This window comes from Stomoxys calcitrans, chromosome 4 (genome assembly GCF_963082655.1).
Source record: "Stomoxys calcitrans chromosome 4, idStoCalc2.1, whole genome shotgun sequence".
Classification (NCBI taxonomy): domain Eukaryota; kingdom Metazoa; phylum Arthropoda; class Insecta; order Diptera; family Muscidae; genus Stomoxys; species Stomoxys calcitrans.
In genome coordinates, this window is record NC_081555.1 from 54,256,243 (window position 1) to 54,279,657 (window position 23,415).

General features: G+C 37.1%; 1 protein-coding gene across 3 annotated transcripts; it reads left to right on the forward strand.

The window, feature by feature from the left end:
* The first annotated feature begins 1,657 nt into the window (after positions 1-1,657).
* Positions 1,658-22,097, forward strand: LOC106093063 (uncharacterized). Of its 3 annotated transcripts, none has more exons than XM_013260042.2 (4): positions 1,658-1,803; positions 10,840-11,177; positions 11,250-11,589; positions 19,753-22,097. In XM_013260042.2, exons 2-4 carry the CDS (start codon positions 10,852-10,854, stop codon positions 20,110-20,112), a joined length of 1,026 nt encoding a protein of 341 aa, XP_013115496.1. In that variant the 5' UTR covers positions 1,658-1,803; positions 10,840-10,851; the 3' UTR covers positions 20,113-22,097. The 3 variants fall into 3 exon arrangements, with proteins under 3 accessions (XP_013115496.1, XP_013115497.1, XP_013115498.1); XM_013260043.2 differs by having other exon boundaries at positions 1,664-1,803; positions 10,843-11,177; XM_013260044.2 differs by having other exon boundaries at positions 1,678-1,688; positions 10,843-11,177.
* The last annotated feature ends 1,318 nt before the right edge of the window (positions 22,098-23,415 follow it).

The following is a 23,415-nucleotide window of genomic DNA, read 5'->3' on the forward strand; positions in this document are numbered from 1 at the left end:
TTTTTTTTTGGTTTTAAGCTAAAAATTAACGCTTATAAATGCTAATTTTTTTTAATTACTACGTAGCCAACGCCTCAACTGTTGTTAAGAAGCTCAAAAATTTTGTACGAATTCCTTCAAAAGTTTAAAATTTTTAATTTAATATCAGTAGACAATATTTACTGATATCAGCAGACTTATTTCTCTGGGTGTACATATTCTCCCCTAATATCGCGCAGATAAGATCATATGTGGATACAGCTGTCATTAATATCGATCTCCCTATTTACGGTATTGGGTATTGTAAATTAACAATAAATGTTAGTAGAAGATTGCATGTATTTTGGTTAAGTAAAGAATTTTGGTGGGATGGGAAGAAATTTGGTAGGATTTTTTAAAAATTTTGGTCGGATGGGAAATTTTTTGTTCTGGCAACGCTGGTTGAAAGTAATGTGCAATAGAGTGAGTATTTTGGCCAACCCTGGTCTCTAGTGGGATAGACACAAGAGAATAATTCTTGGCAATGTACACGAATAATCGCCTGCGGCTATCGAAGCACTTTTCCCGCGTAAACCGATCTCCCGATTATACTTCTTGAGCCTCTAGAGAACGCAATAATTCGATTTGGCAGACATTTTGCACAATGACTTCTCCTATGACCTTCATCATACGTGCCAAGTATTTCTTGAATTCATATAAAATCTGATAAAGCTCACATATAAATCGATCTCCCAATTGCTCTTCTGGAGCCCCTAGAGGGTGCAATTGTTGTCTCATTTCTCTGAGTGCATCACTGATACAAATACATATTTTTAATACAGACAAAAAAAGTTTTTTTTAAATTTTTTTACTCAAATTTCAGATCCACCTCTCATAATTATTAAACTTTCCTTTTCATTACAATCTCAAACTACTGTGTCTTCTCAACACACCGTTTAAGCCCTGTAGGCAAAAGGGGCGCAAGAAAACATTAGGGTGCTGACGACGGTACAGCGTATGGCTAAAGCAATTTGCGATGTTGCTATCTCAAACATTTTCTGTTTACTCAAAGCCGCAGATGGTATAGAACGAAGGCGGATAAATGAGCCTGTAAACTCAATTGATACGCAATGACGGCCACGACAACGTTGATGGAGAATGATCCGAATATTGACGTGAAGCCAAAGCACATAAGGTGGTCGTATGTGCCGTTAAATTCATTTGCAACACCACAGGCATGTAAGGCAACACCCGAGAGTGAGTAAACCACCCACCATTACCTTAAGATATGTTAACTCAAACAGTAACAGAATGTTTGAAGGAGAGAAAGGGTGAGAGAGTACATTTTCGAAGGTGAAAGATACATGTAAATAATTCATTTGAGAGCAGAACATGCGCATTAGTTTCAGATTTTTCGATTACATATAATAACGAAATAACAATTAAATGTAAAAATTATCTATTTTGGCACAATTCAACAATAACAGATAATAAAGTCATTTGTTAATTACATTGCATGATTTATGTATATGTATATTCCTATGGGTTTGTTATAAAGACTAGAAATTTCAGTCTATTACACTTTCTCTCTCTCTCTCTCTTCCACACTTCATAGCTCTCTGTTTGTTTGACAAAGTCTCTCAATATTTAAGAAACTCCAGCTACGATAGAGATTTTCATTTTATCCTTTCTACGTAGTCTCAGTTCCATTTCAGCCACAATTCGAAAAGGTAACCCACAAATCGTTGTTTCCTTCAAAGTCAAATTCCGTCAGAAATAGAAAAATACATATACTCGACAGGAAAAAGGAATAATTTATAAATAATAAATTTATTTGCATTATTGGTAAGTTATTAGCTGCTTGTCGTCTGTCCAAATGCTGTAACATAAAACGCATAGCATTTTCCTAACACACATTCTAAGCAAGGACCTTCTCTGTCTGGCTCCCCATTGAGTTGACCTTATGTGTGTACATCAATGTGTACTCAATTTGGGGAAAATTGATTTTTCCAAAGGCAATTACTCACTCCCTTGGCAAAGGGACAATGCAGGTAAAAGTCCTGTATATACAAACTAACACAACGGACAAACACATATACAGAGAAGGAGCAGTGCAAACATTTGACCTTTTTTGTGGTAAAAATAATAAGTCGGGAACCAATAAAAAAATAAAAAAAAAATTATTGAATGTTGTTAAAACATTGTACATACAAATGTGCTCAATACCTTAGAATATAAATAAGTGTGTTTTTTGACTTAACATATTTTTAAATCAACCAAGCCCAAGATTACGCCTTAAATAAGTTCATTGCAGCTATATATTTCTGTAATTTCAATTTCTAACAGAAAAAGTAGAAGTGTACAATTATAAGCTAAGCGAATTTCATCTTTTTAAAATCGTATCAGTTCGAAGGAAAACCAATCGAAATAAAGTTGTTGTTATTTACGCCATAATTCGACTACTTTAATTCTTTTCTCGAGAAAATCATAATTTAATCAAATTCAAACTTCTAAACTTTAACATTGACAGCTTTGAAATTTAATAGAAATCAACTTTTAAAAAATTAAAGTAATGTTAAGAGAGTAGTGAATGCATTTCAGTATGAAAGTTTGTCAACAAATTAGAGGGCTTTAATTGAACCAAGCCAAACTTTTAGTAGCCTACACCACAGAGGATATAACTGGGAAAAGAATTTTAATCTGAACCAATATAAATAATAATACCTTCACTTATATTGTGGATATCGAAATTTATATATTGTAATACCTTCACTTATATTGTGGAAGTCAAAACAAACTAATGGATGACAAAACTCTTTGAGAGTTAAACTAATACAAAAGAAATTTGGGAAGCATAATGGTTGTCAGAATGTCAAGTGCTGTGCAGATAAATGAGCCGATTTTTTATAAAACGTAGTGCCAGTGCTAATTGCCATTGGAAAATACTTTTGGCCGAATTTAGTGGATGCAGGTTTATAAATAAACATAATATTGTAATATAACTCGAAGTCTTAGGAACATATTCATCGAAACTATTGCGTAGTTTTTAGAAAATCCAAACAAGTAAATATGCATTAAGTTCGGCCGGGTCGAACTTTGGATACCCACCACCTCGGGTATATATGTAAACCCCTTTCGTCCCAAACCGGCGAAAATTGGATAACTTATGCACCCAAATTCGCACGGACATTGAGTGGTCTACTAAATATAAGTCACTGTTGAATTTTGTATTTCAAATTTCAACAAAATCGGGTAAAAACTTAAATTTTTATAAGCTTCAGACCCTTAATCGGCATATCGGCAATCGGCATATAACAGCTATATCCAAATACAGTCCGATCCGAGACGGATAGTTGAGACGGATGTCAGGAGACCTAAAACTACCCACTGTTGCAAATTTCAGCGAAATCGGATAAAAAATAAAGCTTTTATGGGCTTCAGACCCTTTATCGGGATATCAATCCATATGTCAGCTATATCTTAATATAGTCCGACCTCAACCATATTAAGCTCGGATATCGGGAGGCTCAAAACAACTCACTGTTTTAAATTTCAGCGAAATCGGGTAATAAATAAAGCTTTCATGGACTTTAAACCCTTTATCGGCAGATCGGTCTATATGGCAGCTATATCCAAATATAGTCCGATCTGAACCATATTTGGATCGGATGTCGGGAGGCCAAAAACAACTCACTATTTCAACAACGACAATCCGAAATATATATACTTTGTAGGGTCGGAAATTGATATTTCGATGTGTTGCGAACGGAATGACTAAATGAATATACCTCCTATTCTACGGTGGTGGGTACTACGCATTTACTACTTTGTCCACAAAAATACAAGAACAAACTGTCAGAAGGATATGTTTATTACTGACTAGAAAGTGATTGTGATTGCTAATTCTTATTCTAAAAAAAACTAGGTAGGTGTATGTTCTCGCATTAAAACTGACTTTGTTTTAATACTCTATACCACAGTAGTAGTAACGGAGCAAGAGGCAAAATCAAGATTAAATTTGTTAAAAAACAAAAACATTTAATGCAAGTCTATGTTAAATTAAAACTTAAGGACATCAATTTGTACAACATATTTTTAAACCTTCCACCATAGGATGGAGGTATTCTTTGTCATTCCGTTAGTAACACCTCGAAATATTCGTCTTAGACCCCATAAGGCATATATATTCTTGATCGTCATGACATTCTAAGTCGATTTAGCCATGTCCATCCGTCCGTCCGTCTGTCGAAAGCACGCTAACTTTCGATGAAATAAAGCTGGGAACTGGAAATTTTGCACAAATAAATCTTATAAGTGTGGGTCAGTTGGGATTGTAAATGGGTCAAATCGGTCAGTTTTTTGATGTAGCTGTCATATAAACCGATCTTGGGTCTTGACTTCTTATGCTTCCGGAGAGCGCAATTCTTATCCAATTTAGCTCAAAATTTTGCGTGAGGTGTTTTGTTGTGACTTCCAACAACAGTGCCAAGTATATATAGCTGCCATATAAACCGATCTCCCAATTCGACTTTCAGAGCCTCTGGAGGGCGCAATTATTTCTCGATTTGTCTGAAATTTTTGAGGTGGTACAATATTTTTCTATGACTTCTTACAGCCATGACAAGAATGTACATATCGATCAATAACTTGATAAAGCTTACATATATTTGAAAAAGTCATTCAAAGGACTTGTCAAATGCGATCCAAGTTGGAGGGCATATAATATTCGGCCCGGCGGAACTTAGCACGCTTTAACTTGTTTACAGCTACCACATATGGTTTGTATCAACACTATCATATATGTTATTTTCGAAAGACGCCAATTTTTAATCACATATTTTATACCCACCACCATAGGGGGGTATATTTATCATGACATTCCATTTGTAACACCTCGTATTATTGATCGATCTAGCAACATCCCAACGTGCGTCTGTCAAAATCACTTTAGCGTTCGAGCGAATAAAGATATCCGCTTGCAATTTTGCACTGATACATCTTATTGAAGGTCCTTGGAGATTGCAAATGGGTCACATCGATTCAGTTTTGGATATGGCCCCCATGTACAAATCTTGAATATCTAGAGTCTTCATGTTTTTTTTTGATTTGGCTTTAATTTATAACAAAAACTTCTGTTCTGATCTTCAACATTCGTGCCAAGTATGATGTTTGAACTGATATACGATAGTTCCCATTTAAACTTAACCCATAATTTAACTTTTTGACTCCCTAAAAGCCTCTACCAATACCTTTGATTTGGTAGATATAACATAATGCAAGCTCAAATTAGTTTATAAGGTTATATTTTAAGCGGTATCCACGATTTCGCCCGGCCAGACCGATTTTTACTTGCTTTTCAATCGCTAAACTAATGTCGAATTTTGCTTTGATTTTTTTTTTGCGAACACTGTTGGTTAAAGCATACGCTTAGCGTTATTTAAAAGTATACAGAAAAAAATTCAAAAAAAAATATTATTATCCGGTCCTTAGAGACTGGATAAACCATATAAACCGATTTCGATATCTGACAAGGTCAAATACTTAGGTGTGATCTTGGACAGGAAACTGAATTGGAAGTGTCACATTCAGGAGCGTTCTGAGAAAGCTCACATATGTTGGGCACTATGTAGACGGACCTTAGGCTCGAAATGGGGACTGAATCCCAGGATAGTCCACTGGCTCTACAGGAGCATGATTAGACCAATACTTACTTACGCCTCAGTAGTTTGGTGGACTGCTTAGAGAAAAAGTGCAACAAGGACCATACAACAGGTTCAGAGAACATGTTGTCTTGGCATAGGCGGAGCGATGAGGAACACGCCCACTAGGGCTCTGTAGGCTATTCTACTGAATTGGGTTGCCCAAAAAGTAATTGCGGATTTTTTAAAAGAAAGTAAATGCATTTTTAATAAAACTTAGAATGAACTTTAATCATATATACTTTTTTTACACTTTTTTTCTAAAGCAAACTAAAAGTCACAGCTGATAACTGACAGAAGAAAGAATGCAATTACAGAGTCACAAGCTGTGAAAAAATTTGTCAACGCCGACTATATGAAAAATCCGCAATTACTTTTTGGGCAACCCAATAGATATCCGACCCATTGACATACAAATTAAGTGTGAGGCAGCCACTGCGGCTATCAGACTTAAGGCGATGGGAGAATGAATTGAGGATGGGAGCAGCTCATACCATCGCGGTATAATCGAGGCGACGATAGGAAACCTGGAAGGAAGGGAAGAGGTTTCCGATTGGATACCAGAGATGAACCTTGAAGTCGAGTTCGAGGCACAGCTGCCATCGGCACAGTCTTGGATTGACAGAACCCTAGTATTGGAAGATTATATTACACGGATGGATCAAAGCTAGAGGACAGAGTGGGTCTAGGGGTCTACATTGACAACCCAGGGACTGAGATCTGTTTTAGACTGCGAGGACGTCGAGTGTGAACATCTTTACCGACAGCAAAATTGTCATAAGGGCAATAACAACCAGGACGGTAAGGTCACGAACAGTCTTTCAGTGTGAGAAGGAGATTAACGCCTTCTCTGAGGATATCAAAATCCGCATCGTTTGAGTGCAGGACCATAATGGAATAAGGGGAAATTAAAGGACAGACGATTTGGCGGTAAACTTGGTTAACCCGAAGCCTTTCGGGGCGACGCAGTCCGAGTTAAGAGAGTAGGCGAGAAATGCGCATGCAACATTGTGACATATCGAAACGGTCGGCAGGACGGCGAAAATCCTATGGGGGGATCCAGAGAAGACGAGACCATTACTGAAAGGAAGCAAGAAGGAGGTCAGTATAGCTATTGGTATCATAACAGGACACATAGGACTACGAGCTCACTTATGTAAAATCGGTGCGGCAAGTGATTGCATGTGTAGGGCATGCGGGGAAGATGAAGAGACGTTGGAGCATTTCCTTTGTCATTGCCCGGCTTTCGCGTCTAACAGATACCGGTACTTAGGTGGAGACACAATACCAGACATTAACCAACTTAGGGGAAGGGTATTGAAAACAATTAAGAATTTTGTAAGCAGCACGGAATTCCTAACTTAAAATGTTCTTTTTAGAGGTTACTTAGCTTAGGTGTATGTCCATGGCATGGGGCGGATTAATATCTGCACCCTCTTTCAACCTAACCTAACCCCAAACCTTATTATTATGTGAAAAATGTTGATGCTCAACAATTTTGGTAACTGAATTAATGATTTTAGTTGTTGAAGTATGCCTTGTATTGATACTTGACAGAGAAAGCTTTGAAATTTTAAGGATTTTTAAACTGAGACCCTAGTTTAAATTTAAAGTTTTTTAGTTTAAATTTAAAGTTTTTTAGTCTGACTTTAGACTCACTGACGGACTTTTTCCATTTTAATGTCTGAGAAGTGATAGGCCAAACTCGCTGACGGGTAACGAACCTACAAACCCAAAACTAGTAATGCGAGCTCGCTAGCAACTTAGCTGTCGTGGTGCCCCGCATAATAGATATGTTCAGTTATTTTCCAGTAAAAATTGCCACTTTTGAGGGAGAATACACTCAACGAAATTTGTTATTCAAATTAGCAAATAAGTTTACTTAAACAGCAGTTTTTGTATGCTGAAAATTGGAAAGTATACAATACTGCTGTGTTTGCAAACATATTACTGCTATTTTAACTAAAAGATCTGCTAAAATATTGGACGTGTATTACTGCTGAACCGACATATAACATTTGCTACTATAGCAAACAATTGTTCTCCTTTTTACAGCATACATTATTGTTTCGGCATATACAACTTTGCCTTCAAAAGAATAGGTAATTTTACTTAAAATTTTTGTTTCGGTATTAAACACATGCAACCATGGAAAGGTACACTATGTGTTTAGATTGTTGAAGACTTTTACAAAAATGGGTGTTCAAAGAAACTTTTTTCACTTCGTGTTTTTTTAGTCAGCACAATTGGTCTAATATATTTTCACAATTGGCAGCATTGCGCGCAATCTTCAATTAACACCCTTATGTGATTTGGATGAAATTTGGCATATTGTATTTAAATATGCCAACTAACAATTCTATCACAAATGAAGCAATAGACATTTCCAACTTCTCAGAAGCCAATCTGCTTTACTCAAATGGTGAACATTTAGGATAATAGGACTGAAATAGCAGAAATTTCAGCTACGAACAGCCAGCAGACAGTGTTTGTTAACAGCGCAAAAAGCACCATAAAAAAGGTAAAACAAATATAAAAATCAATTTGTGTTTGTAGGTTTGTTTGTTTGTGCGTTCCTTATAGACTCAGAAACGTCTAAACCGATTTTCTTGAAATTTTCACAGATGGTGGAAACAGGGTACTACATTTTTTATATCTGAGGGGGGCGGACCCTCCCCCTTACTCTAATTTCCAGAAACGCCACGTCTCGGAGATAGGTGGTGCGATTTAAGCGAAATTTTGGGTGCTCCCTTATAGTAACCTACAAACAAAAATTTGGTATCTAAATTTCGGACGAGTCTACTCCCAATACGATAGATATTTGGGAGTAGACCATAAATCGGATACCAATATTCAGGACCAACTAGGGGACGTCTCACTACCATAACACCCCTCAAATAGGACGTATTTGCTCACCAAGACAATTTGGGTCTTCAAGACAGTGGAGCTCGATATTCATAGTTTTTAGGTCCCATACCCCAAACCGGAGATATTTGCTGGCTTTTGCAAAAAGGGGTTTAAATGAATGGTATTTGAGATTACAAAATGAATTAATATTAAACATATTAAATATTAGGTTCAAATAAATGATATATAGATATATGAGAATAGAGCACGTTGCTGATATATTTTCATGGCTTAGAGTTTGGAGGACCACCCCACTCCCCAAAACACCCCTAAATCGGGCAAATTTACCGACCATGTTAATGTGGGGCTTAAATGAAAGGTATTGGGGGTAGAGCAAGAATTGATACCCACTTTCGGGACCATTTTTCTGGGGGTCTACCTCTTTCCCAAAATAACCCACAAACAGCATGTTTTTACTGACCATCGCAGTATGGGGCTCAAATAAAGGTATGTGGGAGTGGAATACGAATTCGATATCCAAATGTAGGACAATGTATTGGGTTGCCCAAAAAGTAATTGCGGATTTTTCATATAGTCGGCGTTGACAAAATTTTTCACAGCTTGTGACTCTGTAATTGCATTATTTCTACTGTCAGTTATCAGCTGTTACTTTTAGCTTGCTTTAGAAAAAAAGTATATTTGATTAAAGTTCATTCTAAGTTTTATTAAAAATGCATTTACTTTCTTTTAAATAATCCGCAATTACTTTTTGGGAAACCCATTATTGAAGGCATCACTCCTTCCCCAAAACACCCTTCAAAGTGTAAAAATTTGTCGACCATGCCAATTTGGCTTAGAAAACGAATTTGATAACCAATTTTAGGACCATGTGTTTGGGGGACGTCTCATCCTGTAAACTCCCCTTAAACTAATGGCAATATGAGGTATTTGAGAAAAGAGCACGATGCAGATATTTTTTTAGGGCCAAGTGTCTAGGGGACCACTTCACCCCCGAAATCAAACATCATGAGAATATCGGGCTGAAATAAAGTATTTTAAGAATGGAGTACACCTTATATTCAAAAAATTAATTTTGCTCCATATAAAGTAAAAGAAGGCCAGGGGAGCGGGCCCGGTTTAGCTAGTAATAAATAAAATAAGTACAACGAGTAACTAACAATTGAAAGCGTGCTAAGTTCGGCCGGTCCGAATCTTATTTATACCCTACCATGGATTGCATTTGTCAAGTTGTATCTCTTAACAGGCAAATAAAGGATAATGGATAATAATTCCTATGCTAATGGAGCTCCACTTGACTTGGATGTTGGATGCAAAATTTCAACCAAATCGGATAAGAATTGCGCTCTGGAGAAGTAAAATCGGAAGATCAGTTCATATTGAAGCTATATCAGATTATGGAACGATTCAGACTGTATTTGGCATTCATGCGAGAGAACATAGGAAAAGTCGTTGTGCAAAATTTCAGCTAAATCGGAAAAGAATTACCCACTGTAGAGGCTAAAGAAAAATAATCGGGAGATCGGTTAATATGGAAACTTTATCAGATTTTGGACCTATTCCCACCATACATGGCACGTATATTAGAAATCATAGAAAAATTCACTTTGCAAAATTTCAGCCAAATCGGATAAGAATCACTCCCTCTAGAGGCTCAAGAAGTAAAATCGGGAGATCGGTTTATATGGGAACTATGGCACACATGTTAGTGATCATAGAAACACAGATGGACGGACATAGCTAGACCAACGTTAAATGTCATGGCTATCAAAAGTATATATATTTTATGAGGTCTAAAACCAATATTTCGATGTGTTACAAACGGAATGACGAAGTTATTATACCTCCATCCTATGGTGGAGGTTATAATAAATATGAGTATAGAAGTAAAACAAGTAAAAACGTTCTAAGTTCGGCCGGGTCGAAACTTGGGAACCCACCCCCATGGATTCTGCAAAAAAATTAAACAAAACAATCTAAGTTTGAGTAAATTTCAAATCAAGTTTGTGTTATAGGATTATTCGATAGCTCTGCGATTGTGGTACCAAGCTAAGGGAACTTTCTAGATTCAATTCATTGTCGTCGTAATTATATCAATAACATTTTTCCGAGTGTGAATATATTGATGTGTTCAACAATTAGCAATTAAAGAACATAAAATGCAGTCTGACTCCTTGATATTTTGTACGCTAAAGTTGTTCATGCACATCACACACATATATGCAACGTTAATAACAGACTCGCCACACACAACAATTAAATGCATGCTACATTCATTTAGTGCACGAAGAACCTTTCATGCTCTCTTCCATTACAGCAGACCAACACGATGCTGGGTAATTGCGTTGGTAATTGCGCATTCAGTGCACCCCCGCCCCCGGACTCCATACTGTCGATGCCACCACCCCCATTGCCATCGTTCCTATTGCCAAAAACGGCTGTCCTACTATCGCCCAACAATGATTCTCATCCTTGCTTTGCCACTTTGATGTGCGATCCAAATCCTCATCCTCGCGAAAGTGGCATGGAATTCGTTGAACTCACTGGTGCCAATAGCGGCATGGAAAATACATGGCTCTTCGTTTTAATTTCCTCCTGTGTTGGCGTATTAATACTTGGTGGACTTCTGGCCGTTATTCTGCTGAAATGTCGAGAGTAAGTTCTTGTTGTTATTGTAAAATAGATCGTCACTAAAGGCAACCCGGTTGCATGTATCTTAAATTACAGCACACTTTTCTCCAGTTGCAATTTATCGTATCACGACAGCAACATCAAGCAGGGCACTATGTCTGCATTGGGCGAGCCATCGAAGTCGAACCCCTTTATGGCTGGAGGCATTCTCTATCCTTGCACGTCGGCCAATAGTCGTGACACGCTACAAAGCCAAATGGCCAGCGACAGCCGTTTGTTATGGGCCACTTTAACGCCACACGGTACACGACATTTTATCACCGATTATCCTGTGACCACGGCCCAGGAGACGAATGGCCACTATGAAGTTGTCGATTATCGTACCAAGACCCCGAACCAGCCGTATCGTGATTATATTAAGCGGACACCAATAAAGGTATGTTCAAAATGTGTGCTTAAAAAAACCCGAAAAATTGCTTATGAACTCATATGTAAATGAATTGTACGTATGTAATAAGAGGCATCCAACGATATAGGCTAAGCAAATATGTAAATGGACCATATGGATTAAAATGTCCATGTGGCTCCTACTTCTTGGAGCCACAATTTTTGTTTGGCTGAAATTTGCACGTAAAGTTCAAATCTGGCTCTCGGAACTACTGAGGGCCAAGTTACGCCCATGTATGTATTTTCATTTAGTTATTCCGTTTGCACACATCGAAATATTCATTTCCGATCCCACAAAGTATATATTGGGTTGCCCAAAAAGTAATTGCGGATTTTTCATATAGTCGGCGTTGACAAATTTTTTCACAGCTTGTGACTCTGTAATTGCATTCTTTCTTCTGTCAGTTATCAGCTGTTACTTTTAGCTTGCTTTAGAAAAAAAGTGTAAAATAGGATATTTGATTAAAGTTCATTCTAAGGTTTATTAAAAATGCATTTACTTTCTTTTAAAAAATCCGCAATTACTTTTTGGGCAACCCAATATATATATTTTTTCGGATCGTCGTAAGAGTCTAAGACGATTTAACGATGTCCGTGTGCCCGTCAGTTTTAATCACGCTACAGTCTTCAAAAATTAAGAGATTGAGTTGAAACTTCGAGTTGGTAGCGTGCTTGGATTACCAGTGCAGGGGTCGTGGGTTCGATTCCCGCCAGAAGCCTTTGTCTGTCGCTACTGTGGTATCACAATGGACTTACAATTGTCTAAGTGAGTCTGTAAAGGACTGCCACTCTTACCTAACCTTACCAATTTCTTTTATACGCAGGTTAAGTTCTTGAATGGGCCAAATCAGAATATATTTGGATAGCTGAGTTGTATTAGGGGTCCTGACATCCGACGAATATGGTGTATATCAGGCCATATTAACATACAGCTGCCATATAGACCGATCTGCCTAATTAAGTCTATTACAGACGTATTTATTAGCCGATTTCGCTGAAACTCTCAATAGTGAATTCTATTAGGTCAGTCGATGCCTGAACCAAATATGGTCCAGATTGAAACATATTTGGATATTGTTGCCATATAGGCCGATTTTGGGTCTTAGGCCTATAACAGGCGCATTTAATACCCGATTTCGCTGAAATTTGGAATAGTGAGTTGTATCTAAACATCTGTCTTGAATTTTGTGAAAATAGGGATATATTTAGATATAGCTGACGTATAGGCCGACCTTAGCTTAAGGGCACATTTATTTTTATTTATTCAAAAAGTGTACTGCTTTAAGACTCCCGACACCCACTCGGACCATAGTTAGATATAGCTGCCACACAGATCGATCTGTGGGCGCATTTATTATCCGTTTTTGTTGAAAATATATGTAACTTCTATTACCGGGAATATCGTAGTTCCAATTGGTTATTTCAGGAATAGTGGTACAGTACTTTTTATCAAAAAGCGACTCAGGCAGGATGTAATCCACACTTCCTTTATCATGGGACATTGTATCAAGGATAGCACAGTGTCCGTAGCCGCCACATGACCAATGAGAAAGCTCCCTTAACCTCAGTGGTCGCTGCAATTTGTCTAGCCTCAATGTCCAGAGGCATAAGATATAGCATTAAATTCAGTGCATCAGATGGTGTCGTCCTCATTGCGGCTGTGATGCGCAAACAAGACATCCTTTGGATACGGTTAAGTATTGAGCAGAAGGAGGACTATTGAAGCGACGTCCACCAGACCACAACACCTGCCACTGTAGGTAATTTGTATCTCCTGAACTACTTCTGTCTTGCATGGATTTACGCCAAGACCACTTTCGGTAGCCCTCTTCGCTATTGCACGTCGAACTTCCTGAAGTATATCTCTTAGAGTGCTGGGAAACTTTCCGCTTTTACACCTTTTTCTTCCAGATACAATAAAATATTGTTAATGGCTAAATTCCAAAGTAGAGGAGACAGTACACCTGCTTGAGGTGTTCCTCTACTGACCCATCATTTTAGATCCACAGATCCAAAGACTGCCGTAATGCATCTTTTAGTAAGTAAGTTATTAATAAATTTTCTCACAGCAGAGTTGATGCCTAGAAACTCCAACTCCTTCATCATTGACGTCGGCTTTACATTATCGAAAGCACGTTCAATGTCAATAAATGCTACCATTGTACCTTGATAGCGAGAGAACCCTCTATGTAGCCGACTTGGTCGTGAGGGGCTCTTTTAGTGGATTTGTCTTTACTATACGCATGCTGCTGCCGCGTCAGGCGATCTCCAGGGATATATGCCCTAAGATATGTTTCTATCAACCTTTCAAGAGTTTTCAGCATAAAGGATGACAGGCTAATAGGACGAAAATCGTTCGCGTTCGTGTAGTAAGGCTTTCCTGCTTTCGGAATGAAAATGGCCTTCGTGTCTCTCCATCCCACAGGTATATATGACATGCTGATACAAGCAGAGTATACCTCCATAAGCCAAGGAACCAGTCTATCAGACGATTTAAGGGAGTCGAAAGTTCTTATCGCCCAATGGATTTTGCCTAGGCTTAGGAAGATTGATGTATCCTCCACGGAGCTGCAGAATTCTAGCCAGGATTTTTTCTGAGCCTTTCTCAGCTCGCCTTTATATCTTCTTAACTCAGCCTTATAGATGTCCCAACCGTGTGGTGCTCTTGTGGATTTTACTCTGTTGAAGAGTTTTCTGCAGTCCTTCCTTAGACCAAACAGCTGTGGGGTTCACCATGGCGGTCGCTGTTTGCCCCTTGGCTTGGCACTAGGACATGCCGACACAAGCGAGTCATTCAGGGCCTTCGTGATCCGCTTGACCATTATGTCTATATCTTCCTCAGTAGCCATTTGCTTTTCCGTTCTTCTGTTTAGCCGAGGAACCACTTCTGCAGTATTTTCTCCAAGGTCATCCAACACTTCCCAGTCGCATATTCTTTCGCTTATATCTTCCGATACAAAGGTAATATCTAGTACCTCCTGCCTGCTCCTGGTAAAAAGGTCGGTTTATCCCCTTTATTACAAAACCCCCGATTGCAACTAATAATATATTCAATAAGCGGCTCACCCCTTTCGTTGACATCCGAACTTACCCATATCTGTTCATGTGCATTAGCATCACTTCCTACAATGAGGCTCTATTTCCCTAAAGAAGCGGCTTCAGCTTAAAGTTTGATGGCGGCATCTCCCTCAGGACACTGGACACTTGTGGGGTGGACGATTCCTCCTTAGATGCATCACTAGCTACTGCTGTCGAAGTACTTTTTGAGTTCCGTGCTTCCCCGCTAGCGCACACCTTGAGCCCAGTCCAACTGGATGGCCCACCCACACAGGGCTTGTGGGGCCCCGTTTCGATGCCATCCCCTGCTGTATCGATTGCGGCAAGGGGATTTTCAATCTCCTGCAATCCGCCAGACCCTAGCGATGTGGTCGACAGTTTTTCAAGCAAGTGTTCAGCAACAACTGCTGAGTCGTCTCCTGAATTTTTAGCGCACAACGATACATTTCTATTGAGCGCTGATCCCCGAAGGCAATAAGTCTGTATAGGTTCCAATACCAGCCTGCATCGTCATAAACTGAAGGAGACCCAGGTGGTGGCTGACTGTAATTTTTAACAAATCATACATTTTGATATCAAAAAGTACACGAAATAGCTTATTTACTTTTACAGTAAACGGAGATGGGAAATTAAAAAATTTACTAAAAATTATCGATGTCTTGACAAATATACAATAAGTTGTACCAAATATGAAATGTTGAAATCGTACCAGCAGGGGAATTAAAAGTACTTAAGTGCTGTAATTGGTACAATTTAGTACTATCTTTATAGATTGAGCTACAGCTCTGAAATTTGGAGTACAGTTACATCTAGGCACCGAGCGACTAGACGATTTTTTGATATTCGTTCATTTTGGTATTAAAACGTACAAAGTGGTACTTTATTTGCTGACTGAGCTACATCTGTGAAATTAGGTATAAAGGTACATCTTGGCAGTATGTAACGGATAACTACAAGATTATTTTGAAATATCTTCATTTAGGTAATAAAACACAAAAAATGGTACTTTATTTACGGATTGAGCTAAAGATCTCAAAATTACGATAAAGTTATACCTTGACACTATTTATCGGTCGACTAGAGGTTTTTTTTTTAAATCCGTAAATTTACACACTAAAACTTTCAAAATGTCCTTTCTTTAAGAATAAGGCTAAAGCTATTAAAATTGCGATACAGTTACACCTTTGGGTTGGGTGTACCAGTATATTCACAATTCAAAAAATTGCAAATTTTGCCCATGAAAGCTCCACTAAGGAACAGGGGCAAACTTCTCACATATCAATGAGTGCAGTCCGATTCAAGTTTAAGCTCAATGATAAGGGGCCTCCTTTTTATAGCCGAGTCCGAACGGTGTGCCGCAGTACGACACCTCTTTGGAGAAAAGTTTTACATGGCATAGTACCTCACAAATGTTGCCAGAATTAGGAGGGGAAAACCACCGCTGAAAAATTTTTCTGATGGTCTCGCCAAGATTCCAACCCAGGCGTTCAGCCTCATAGGCGGACATGCTAACCTCTGCGCTACGGTGGCCTCCTATTCGCAATTCAGAGAATTTATATTGCTGTAACATTTTTTTCAAATATTTTGAAACAAAAAATCATTGTCTTAATATTTTATAACCATTTAGCGAGGAAGCTGGATTTAATGATTTTGGCATACAATAGAATTGTTGTAACTTGTTTCAGTCGTCTACTTTACGTCAGCAACCACAATTTAAAAAAAAAACAAAATTGAGGTATTCACAGTAACAAGAATTTTGGCAATTTTCGGGGTGCCCCCCCCCCCCCCAAAAAAAAAAACAATAAAATCCTGGCTACGTCCCTGGATCAGGGGGAATATACGAGGCTTAAACACCGTAATTAATCATACAATTTTTTTTTTTTTGGCTTCAGACGGCTGACACGATTTCGCCAAATCTTCGAATATAAAGAGAGCTTTGTGGACAGCTGTTACATTTCTCGGGGAAATGTATCAACACAAGTTTATCGTAATGTTTGGTACAACCAGCTGTCCCAACATAACGAATCTGTTGTTATACAATCAAACATTGTAATAACGCCTGGATGTAGAACTATTGACCTCTCAAAGAAGATGGAGGCCGATGATGATGTCCCATCCTGTGCTATTGTACCTGAAGCCAGCTTACCAAAAAGAAGTATACCAAAGATCAATATATCCCCCCTTTACTCAAGCAATTGGAGTTTCTTGAAAATAGTAGTATTCCAGAATTTCCAACACAGGTGTAATACAGGTACACCGCAAACAAACTAACAAAAAATACACGCCCAAAAACAAAGTACTTTGTATATGCATTTTAAAAAATTATCTATATATGAAACTAGCTGGACAGGGACCGCTCCGCTGCGCCGTTTTTCACTCTCTTATTTTATCTGAGTCCTATAGGTTCACGTCAGGAAATAAATCCTGTTGGTACGGCCTTTCAGATATTTCGCACCAATGTGAATATTATTGATGCTCTTCTCCCAAATACCTTTCATTGTAGCCAGTATAAGAATGTATGATTAGATTTATGAGGTGAGGCGTCCCTTGAACACATGTCCATGAAACAGATACTGATTTTAGCCCCTTTTTGCCATAATCCACAAATATGTCCCGGATATAATATCAGCATTGTGCTCTACTCTCAAATTTCTTTTATTTGAGCCGCCATTGCCATTGGCTTAGGGGGAGTTTATGGGGTGACACGACCCTCAAACATTTGGCCTAAAATATTGGATATCAAATTCGTTTTCTACTATCAAATACCTATAATTTATCACCATACGCATTCATGACCGGTTTGAAGGGAGTTTAGAGGCGGACTCTGAAGTAATATCTGCATCGTGCTAGATCACGATTTTGTTTGAACTCCATTATGTCAAGCATTGTTCAGGACTACAGGTCTCGTTCAGATTCACACTGCTTACTTTTTTTGTATTGGTTACCTACATTCAAATTCATGTTTCAAAGCGACAACTTGGGATACCACATTCTTAAAGATCAACAGGTCCTCCTGTGTCCATCCCAATTTGAGGGTAAACATTGTATTCTACTACCAAAGACCTTTTATTTCTGTCCAATTCTATCCTGATCGGCCTTCATATATTATTTTTAATTCCTTTTGTTTTTGGGTAGGATAGGGGGAAGGGGATTGACCTCCGACACGTCCTTTCATTCGATTACAATATATTCTCCGTCATTCTACATGACAGTTTGGCGTTATATTTATTGGGTGGAGAGGGTCGGTCCCCCCGATGCTAAGAAACAAACGACAATATATTTGAATTTGATGAATTGAATTTGATCGGATATTTGAATCCTTATACCAGCATTAGATTACAAGCCTTTTTTTTAATTGGCATATTATCCCGATCGAACTTCATGTCTTATTGAAGGGTATTTAGTGGGTGGGCCGATGCAAGACACTCTCCTAAATGTGTATACCAGATTCGTAGTCAACTCCCAAAGTCATTTCATTCGATACCCATTTTGTGACGTTGGACATTTACACCGGTTTTGGGGGTTGGGGAGACCCCATAGACACCATGGACCAAATTCTTTTAACAGATTTGTGCTCAGCTTCCAAATATCTTTCGTTTGATACTCATATTGTCCCAATCAGTAAATATGTCCTGTTGAGGGTTTTTGGGGGGTGGGGAGGTCCCCAATACACAAAAAAATAAATTTTTTTGTCAGATTTGTATTCAACTTTTGAATACCTTTCATTTGATACCCATATTGCCCAAAGCGGCTAAAGTGCCCTGTTGGGTGGTGTTTTTGGGGGTGGGGCATGCCCGCTACACTTAGGGTAACATTTTAATGCTAAGTTCGTACTCTACTCTTTAATACCTTTCATTTGATACCCATATTGCCCAAAGCGGTGAAAATGTCCTCTTGGGGCTTTTTTGGGTAGGGGACCCCCCGAAAATTAAGAGTGAAATTTGTATACCAAATTCGTACTCTACTCTTAAATACCTTTCATTTGATACCCATATTGACCCATTCGGTACACAAGTCCTTTCGGATGGATTTAGGGATGGGGCGTCGCCCCAGGTTATATGACCCCAAAATTGTATACCAATTTTGTGTTTTTGAGGTACCATACAAAATTTTGCTTAAATCGGTTCACCCGTCTCCGAGATATGGCGTTTTTGAAAATTGGGGTAAGGAAAAATTTCAAGGATGGTTATATTAAATTTTTTTAAAACTGTTTTGGTGTTGAAAAGACGAACGAACCCTAAAACGAGAGCCACGCTAGTATTACCATTGTGCGATTAAAGTCAAAATTTGGGAACTTTTTAAATGCAAAAGACTTTTAAAGACTTTTTTAAGTTTGTATTCAATTGCCACTGCTTATTACTATTTTTTATACCCACCACCATAAGAGGGGAGTATACTAATCTAGTCATTCTGTGTGTAACATAAAATTCTTCTTAGATCCCATAAAGTATATAAATTCTTGATCGTCTCGACGTTCTGAGTCGATCTAGCCATGTTCGTCCCTCCGTTTATCGAAATCCGGATAACGGACGAACAAGTAAAGGTAGTCACTTGAAATTTTGCACAGATACTTTATATTGATGTAGGTCGTTGGTCGATTTGGCTGAAATTTTGCATGTGGTGTTCCGTTATGACTCCAACAACTGTACCAAGTACGGTCGGAATCGGTCTATAACCAGATATAGCTCCCATATAAACCGATCTCCCGATTTGACTTCTTGATCTCTTACAAGCAGCAATTTTTATCCAATTTGACTGGAATTTTGCATGCGGTGTTCTGTTACGACTTTCAACAACTGTGCCAAATACAGTTCAAATCAGTCTATAATCTGATATAGCTTCTATGTAAGCCGGTCTCTCGATCATCCTTGCTCGGTTCCTAGAAGCTTTAATTTTTGTTGGATTGACAGGATAAAATAAATTAAATACATTTTCGGCCGATTTGATTTTCTTTTCATTACAAAACTGGTTTATTACAAGGAACCAAAGGGTTCAAAATTAAAAATATCTTTCATACAAAGCAAACCTGCAAGTTAATTTTGCAGCATTTCAAGTTTCATCAATACTATTTAACATTTGTCTCTTGTTCTTTCAGTCCTTCGACAACAATGGCTTTATCGATTACGATTACGAGGATCCCACACCATTGATGGACTCCTATCATGACGACATGGATTCTGGCTACCAAGAACCGCAAGAAGTTTTGAACACTATGCAACGGGTGTCACCCAGGCCTCGTGTCTCTTCACCCACGCGCATTGATAATCCCAATATGGCACCACTTAACTACTATCCTTCAAATCCACGCAATTACTCCACTCATCACTTACCATCGGCCAATAACTCTCTACAACGTCCTACTAATCTGGCGCCAGGCTCAGCCACTTTGAATCGTAAAACCACTGCGAATAGGCGCATAAGTGACGCTTCCTCCTACAATGGGCAAAATATCTAAATCAGAAGACCAGAGAGACAGCACATAAAAATTGAACAAGAAAACCCGTGTGGAATTGTGGTTTCACTGAAACTGAGTTATGATTTAAACATGCCAAAGAAACCGGAGACATAAAAAAGTGATGAAACGCATAGTGTAAATTACAACGAAACACGAATTTTCAACAAAAAATACATTAACAGAGAAAGCCCGAGCAGATTAACTACAATAAGACGATGACACCAAAGAAACACAAAATTAAACCAAAAATCATTAACAAAAATAGCAATATTTTAAACTAAAAAAAACCAAAAACAAAAACAAAGATATATGCTTACATATACTAATCGTATATAAACATTGATCACTTACAGTCCATTTAAAATTATGCAAGTAAGCTATCAAATACTATGGCAAAAAAAAACTATTTTCATTTCAAACCAAAAATCTTATTTTAAAAACGCTTCAAGTTGAGAAACATTCATGCGTTCTACTTAAAGACACTTAGCAACATACTAATTGATAGTTTCTAGCATTATATCAATAAGCAGGATGGAAAACAAAATGACAACCTGAAGCTTGAGATTAGTTTGTTTTACTCTCTTCCAGTGATAGTGACCATTTTTCATCAAATCTATAACATCCCATTAGCCGTGACTTGTTTTAACTCTATCCAGTGCAAGTGTAATGCACTTGGTAGATTTTCAGTATATATTCAAATAGTTATCGATACGAGGGTTGCCCTTTATATTTCGAGATTTGCCAACTCTTGTGTTGCAATCTGCCAAGGACAGCTCTATCGTAATGCTTGACGTTTTTAAGTTATACGGACATAGAACGTTTTGACATACGAGCGCTAATTGTGTTGTTTACAGTAACTTAAAAGATTCATCTCGTTCAAAAAATTAAATTAAATCGTGAACATTTTCGTGCGATTATTTCTTACAACTTTTGACGTGGATTAACTCAACAACAGTGCATCGATGAACTTAATTCAATATTTTTCGACAAAGCTCCCTCAAGGATCGTTGGATCCCACACAATTTGTCATTCGCTCAAAAAAGGCTCGCGTCGAAAGATATGCTCTAGAAAAACGAAACAACTGCATTTTTGAGCACTCGAAACATCGATTTGATGAGTCATGCGCCGTATAGTCCTGACTTGGCACCGAATGACTTTTTTGTATTCCCGTACGTAAAAAATAAAATGAGAGGTCAACGTTTTTCGACACCTGAAGAAGCGGTTGATGCATTCGGAATGCATATTTTGGAGATACTTCAATCGAAGTGGCAAAAGTGCTTCGACAATTGGCTCAAACGCATGCAAAAGTGTATAAATCTTAATGGGGAATATTTTGAAAATCAATAGATCGATTTTCGATGATTAATATTTGTTTTTGTGTTCTCTAATCCCGAAATATAAAAGGCAACTCTAGTAGCATGCAAAGCACGGCAAAAGCAATTTCCATAAAAATTGCCTATCAAGGACAGTTGTTGTTTTCGACACCAAAAATATTAATCAATTACTGACTTGACAAAACATGTATATCATGTAAAACTAAGAAAACAAGAAGTTATTTAACGTTTACAAAAAACTGTAAGTTAAAAAAAAATCATTGATAAATTTCCCTAAAAATATATCACCAACATCTTTAAATGGTAACTCAAAAAAATGTTTCGTGAAAAATCTTTATCAAAATTTAAGTATTAAAGTAAATTGAATTTTACGAAAACGTTTTTAAAAACTCTTTAAAAGGTACTGCTAAAAAAATTTCATTCAACAATTCAGATTTATACGAAATTTCATAACAATCACATTTTCGTAAAAAATATTTCTATATTGGATATTCAGCAGAATTTTTCCAATTTCGCCCACCATTCATATTAATCTTCAGAAAAATAGAACAACTATTTGTTTAATTAAGAAAAGCTGCTGATTGTCTTTGATCCAAGAAGGCAACTACATAACTACTACACATAAACCACACAAGGAATTAAAGAGAAAAAGTAAGTGTGATCAAAATACTTAACAAAGAGTCGTTTACTTATGAAGATCCCATGTTCAAAATGTCATTCTGTTTCAATATACACACTATGCTAATAAAAATTTTAATTTTTCAATTTAAGAGAAAATTTAGAATATTTTAAAATGTGCTTAACTAATATACTGGAAGTGAATTTCTTAAAATATTCAGTTGTGTTTTGTTTCCAGTATCTTTGAATACGTTAAGGTCAAATCGTTATCGGCTTTCTTACCGATATTCAATATTTTATACTGATTCCACTCTCATATTTATGGCAAATTCTTTGAAACACTATCTTCATTTAGGAACGGCTCACGATACTTATTGTCCACGTCTATAAAGAGATATTATAATAGAAAAAATATTAAAAAATATTCAATATTCCTAAAAGTATTAAAATACTCAAAAAACACACGCATATTTATTCCTCAATCGAAGAAAAATACTCACAAACAAAATAATAATAATAATAATAATAATAATAATAATACAATTTTATATATAGAGATTTTTATTTATCAAACATACATATATCGAAATACTCATACTCTACTCCTATATATAAGTAAACTTTTAAAATGTAAGATACAAATATCTCAACATATATTTTTCATTAAACCCGATTCAATAGAAACGGTCACTCATACAGCAACATGCTTTAAAATCAAAGTCATACATAGAGAAGAAAAACTTTAAAATATTGTAACCTATTACCAGTGGGTTGTATTACATTCTACTAAATATTTAGTAAACATTTTTGTTTTTTTTTACCATAGACTATTTTAATTTTAAATGAAAATTTAAACACTTAAAAATAAACTAACGCTCAATTTTTTTATTTCGTATTTATTTTTATTAGTTGTATAATTTTATTTCTGACAATTTGTGTATGTATGTATTTGTTAAAAAGAACATCAGATACAAATAAATGCAAGATTTTTAATACAAATCATATTGGCGATAATTTTGATTTATGGAATGCATACTGTATTCGGATTGTACAAACATAATCGCTGGGCAAACATTGCATCGGATTGAACACCTTTGATGTGAAAGAAGTTCCCCTTTGTTCAATGTGGAATATAACGGGTGTTTTGCAGACGTTTGACGTTTGTTTTCAAGAAGAAATAAAATGCACATAATGTATTGCTATGTCAAAGAACTTAGCTTTACTTTTAAGATAAGGATTTGCCTAGGGTGATCAGTTCGGTTATTGAAAATCAGTTTTGTAGGTTTTTTGAGTTCAATTTACTTATCGGTATCTTTAACATTGTCATTTTCTGGGATTTTGATAAATCGAT